General features: G+C 54.3%; 1 protein-coding gene across 1 annotated transcript; it reads left to right on the top strand.

Moving 5' to 3' along the window:
- Positions 1-2,269: 2,269 nt before the first annotated feature.
- On the top strand, positions 2,270-3,433 carry FOXE3 (forkhead box E3; the record flags this gene model as incomplete). The annotated part of the gene is made up of 1 exon (XM_079536519.1): positions 2,270-3,433. The coding sequence occupies one exon, from the start codon at positions 2,270-2,272 to the stop codon at positions 3,431-3,433; it is 1,164 nt and encodes a 387-aa protein (XP_079392645.1).
- Positions 3,434-5,175: the final 1,742 nt, after the last annotated feature.

Below are 5,175 nucleotides of genomic sequence, written 5' to 3'. Positions count from 1 at the left end.
TGTCTGTTTTGGATTTCCTTGCTCAGTGCTACAACTCGGTCTGTTTCCTGCCTGTGTGCTCCTGCCCACCTCTGCCCTGCTGCTTTATCCATCTGTCAAAACCAGTCTGACATCTGGGCCCCAACGCTGCGAGGCTGGGAGTGCTGTGAACAGTCCCAGCAGCTCCCAGGTGACCACACACCAGCTGGAGTCAGACTGAAGTCCAACAGGGGGCTTCTCCCACGATGGATACAGTTACATCAGAGCAGGGCCTTGGGCTATGAGCACCCCTACGGGGTGGGTCTTTGTGTCCTGTTGTCCAGATGAGATCGTTTTTCCTTTGCAGGTGCAGGTAGCTCCAGACCCAGTTGTGGTGTTGCATTCTCACCTCCAAATCTTTTTCTGATGTTTAGGCCTCTAAAATAAAGAGGAAAAGAGTGATGTGATTGCTTGTGGGACCAAATGAGAAAAGCTTTGTACCTTTTAACCCTTTTTCCTTTCAATCTGCTTCTTGCTGTATCAAGATGCATACCGCTCTTTGTCTCTGCGTGAAGATCTCAGCAGTGTGAGCCTGCACAACTGGAGGTTTCCATCCCCCAGGGAGTTATTTTCTGTAATTTAGATACAAAATCAAGTTATATTTCTCCAGGAGCACACATTTGTGTCTGTGTCCTTTTCCCCTGGTTCTCCTGGGGTGAATGAATGGTCCCTGCCACGCTCTCTACTTCCTGCCCTCACTCTGAAGAACTGTCTTCCATTTAAGCAGAAGAAAGCTATAAAGAAAGAACTTTTACATACAGCAAGTGCTCTTCCTGATTGTGTTGTTGTCTGCATTTGGCAGAAGGGACATTGTGGCAGTTTATCTGATACTAGTGGCCAACCAGGAGTGGACCCAGCATGGCTTTATTGGACCATGTGTTTCCCTCCTTGAACCCTGAAAAGAACAGGAGATGAGCTATGAATGGAAAATAAAACAAGAAGAAAGAAACAGACAGGCACAAGTGAGAGAACAAGTGATGGTGAGAAACAACTTGGATGATGAATTCTAACTTGGGCTGTAAAATAGAACCACCGGGAAATGCTTGAAGGAAAGGAATGGAGAAGAGCTTGGAAAATGGCTTTTAGCTGCTCTGCTATTGGAAATACTTCCAGCTAAAATGCAAAGTTGAAGGTTGTGATTTATTATTTTTTTTACTGTTCATGGGATGTGAGAGATCTGTCAGCACATTAATGGCTCAGGCATCTCCACCTGTCTTAATGGGATGTGGATGTGTAGTTGTAGATCAAGCTGTGACGTGGCTGTAAAATTCCCCCATCTTGTCCAGCCTACCATAGTGTAGATGGGGTGTGAGGCACAGAGGAGATGCTCAGTGGCAGATGAGGATGCCATGAAAGCCCAAGGCCAGTTGTAGTACTGGCAAAGCTGGGCATCAGCTCTGAAGTATAGGGTGTGACATGAAGAGTTCCAAGTGTTTTCCCCAAAACCCAACAAAGCTTTCTAGTGTGGTGCACACCTTCAGCCCTGGCCATCTACAGTGATGGAGAAGACTCCCTGCCCCTACACACCCCCAAAATACCATATCTGCCAGGCAGCCCTGAGCTGTGTGCATCCCTTCCCCCACTCTCACGGGGAAGATGAAAAATCCTTGTCTGGTTTCCTCACCCAGCTCTCACCAGGAGACTGCAGAGGAATTAAACGGGTTCTCACTGAGCAGAGAAACTCCAGCTCACACTGCTGCTGTGTCCCGGCCCGGGTTGAATGATTTTCCCAGGGAGAAACAAAACGAAATCCAAGCAGTGCGAGGGTTCTGGGAGTGGCTTACCTGCTCTTGGGATGGGGGCCGGCTGTGGGATGAAACTCGCCTTGCTTTGGTCGACGGGACTCGCCTGGTTTTATTATCTTTTCCTCGGAGGAAAAATGAATTAAAAACCAAGAGAGCGCCCCGGAAAATCACCCGGCCTGCTCAGGAGTGGATTTCCCCTGGGGGCATCGCTGCCAAAGAAAACCCCAGAGAGAGGCCGGGGGATTTACCCGTGGGAGAACGGTCCCATCCTCGGCGGCCTCCCCCCCGCGGCCCCCGGGGAGAGGGGCCGGGCTCCGGGGTGGGTTGGGGGGGCGACCGCCCTATATATTACAAAGCAGCTCGGGGCCCTGCTCCCCATAGCCGGGTGCTGCCGCTGCGCTCATTCCCCCCTTTTCCCTTCCCCTCCCTTTCCCTTCCCCCCCTTGGGCGGGGGGCTTTTACTCCTTCCGCCCCCCCCCGCTTTACCCCTACCCCTCCGGCCGTATATGAACGCGGCCGGCTTCCCCTGCCTGCGAGGCATGTGCACGCTGCCGGCGGCCGGCCCCGCCGCCTCGGCCAGCCCCGGCTCTCCCGGGCCTCCCCGGGGTTCCACCCCCACCTCCCAGGTGAAGCCGGAGCCGCGAGGTGCCGGGAGCAGCTCCCCGCTGCCTCCTCCGCCTCCCGAGGAGCCGCCGCCTCCCGCCGGGGGCCGCCGGAGGAAACGGCCGGTGCAACGGGGCAAACCGCCCTACTCCTATATCGCCCTCATCGCCATGGCCATCGCCAACGCCGCCGAGAGGAAGCTCACTTTGGGGGGCATCTATAAGTTCATCACCGAGCGCTTCCCTTTTTACCGGGAGAACCCCAAGAAGTGGCAGAACAGCATCCGCCACAACCTCACCCTCAACGATTGCTTCGTCAAGATCCCCCGGGAGCCCGGCCACCCCGGGAAAGGCAACTACTGGACGCTGGACCCTGCCGCCGAGGACATGTTCGACAACGGCAGCTTCCTGCGCCGGAGGAAACGCTTCAAGCGCACCGACATCACCACCTACCCTGGCTACATGCAGAACTCCAGCGCCTTCACCCCACCTCCCGCCGTCCGCCCGATGGCTGCCGCCGCCCCCTACCCAAATGCCCTCTGCTCGCCCGCCTACAGCCCGCAGCTCTCGGGCACCGTCTTCCATCCCTACGCAACCGGGGTGGCACCGCCGGCACAGCACTCGCGGATGTTCAGCATTGACAGCCTGATCAGCGGGCAGCAGGCCCTGCAGCCCTCGCCACCTGCCGAGCTGGCCCACCCCTCTCTGGGCTTAACTGGGACCGAACTAGCCCCCAGCTGCTCCGCCGGCACCTCGGAGCCTCCCTGCTTCCAGCCGCAGCCCGTCAGCCCTGGTTTGCTGAGCCGAGCCGGCCCCAATGCTTTGGCATACCCCTATGCTGCCTCGCCACCCCATCTACCCGTAGGGCAGGGCAGCTACTCACCCGGCAGCCCACAGCTCTACGGGGCTCCCAGCAGACTGGCGCTGCCCACTGTGCGCCCCACTGCCTGCCCTGAGCACAACGAGCAGCTGCTGGGGCTCCCCGCATCACCCCTCGGCCAGTTCAGCTCCGGCAATGCCTACGGCAGGCAGCCCAACTTCACCACCGGCCTGGAGCGGTACATGTGATGGGTCCAAGGATGGATGCGCCAAGGATCCCATGGATGGATGCGTGAACACGTCCCCATAGTGGGGATTGAGTGGGTGGGATGAGGTTCCTGCTCTTTGGCTGTGTGCAGACACAACCCCGTGTGCGCGGTGAAGGGGACCAAAATCTGACTCCTCTTTCCCAGCTGTGTTCAGTTGGAGAGGAGGTTCCTCCTGGAGGCAATGCTCGCATGGTGCAATGGGCAGGAACCCCAAAAGCAAGGAATGGTCCACAAAAGGGCTTTCTCCTCTTCCCTGGGTGCTCATTCATCACTGGAATGAGTCACCAAAAAAAACCCCACTAAACCAATTTTAAAACAATATCTAAGGTGTTTATCCTCTTATTCCCCCATAGGAAAAAACAAAACACCTTGACTACTTCTTTTTTCTATGTTGAAAAATGACTTTCACTGTTAGAAAAGACTTTTTTTAAAATAAAGCTTTTCTTTCCAACCTGTCCAGTGCTGCCATTCCCCTGCTCCAACCAAAGGAAATCCTCTGCTCATGTTATCGTGCTGCTGTTGTGCCTCCACTGGAGGACTTGTACTTTTAGTGATGCTTTTTAAAGCTATTTTATATGTTTGGTTTTGCTTTTTTTAAAAAAAGTGAATGGGAGCTAAGTGCTGCTGGGCTGTGGGAAGAATGCAGTTGAGCTCTTCATCACCAGGGAGCTGCAGAGTGTACCTTTCCATTGGCACAGCAGGAGTCCCTTGCAGGTGATACCCCTGTTTAGCACCCCAAATTAGATCAGACCTTTCCTCCCTTGGCACAGCATCAATTAAAACCCAATGCATTCACTGCCCATCCTGGTGCTGTTTATTTATAGGACTGTTCCCAGTGCCCAGCTAGGCAGTGAGGCAGGTGTTCCCCGCTGCTGGATTGTGTCCCCGTGGTGGGAGCTCTCACTTGTGCCTCTTCATTCCTTTATCCTATGCATGCTGTAAGAATTGAATGTGACGTTGGTGTGGAAAGGGAGAGAAGAAGCTGCTTTTCTCCAGGCTGGGGGTTACGGGCTGGCAGTGCACAAGGGGGTTCCTAGGGCAGAGCCAGGTGCCATGCAAAGGAAAAACAGTGGTGGGGAGGGCAGGTGGTGCTGCAGTTCTCCAGACTTGGTGCTTGGAAACCTAGTGCTGTGCTGAGCCTGCTCTTCCCCAATCGCACTGGAGCCTTGCATAGGTGGTAGCAAAAGGACGTGGCTTGGGGAGAGTGGATGATCCCAAACTGGTACGTGGTCGAGATGCTGGGGGGCAGCACCCAGATGCTGAGATACCCAGATGTTGGGGTGCAGCATCCAGCTGTGGGTCCCCCCAGGCTCCCCTGCCAGGCAGCCCCAGCACCCCACAAGCAGCACACAGCCCCCTCACTGCAGGCTGTTAGCTAAAGAGGCTGCGAAGTACAGAGACCAGACCCCTTTTCTTCTCCCTTCAGATATTAATCCCCCCATGCACAAGTCTCTGGCACTCATATTGTGATTGTCATTGCACTAATGCCTTAAGAGTGTCTTCTTGGTTAACTTAATGTATCCCAACTAGGATTTAAGCTTTCATTTCAAAGCTCTGTTTACAGTTAGGGTGAATCTAGCAAATGAGTAGGATTAAGGTGTCATGTAAAGCATGAGCTGTGCTGAGACAGAGTAGTTTTAAGCTTTGTAAAGTTTATGCCTGTGCCCTTCGCCTGTTTTAGTGTCTTTTCAGTATATGTGTTTCATGAAAAAGAGGGATTTG

The sequence above is a fragment of the Tetrao urogallus genome, assembly GCF_951394365.1.
Source record: "Tetrao urogallus genome assembly, chromosome: 5".
Taxonomy (NCBI): Eukaryota; Metazoa; Chordata; class Aves; order Galliformes; family Phasianidae; genus Tetrao; species Tetrao urogallus.
This window is presented reverse-complemented; position numbering and strand designations above follow the sequence as displayed.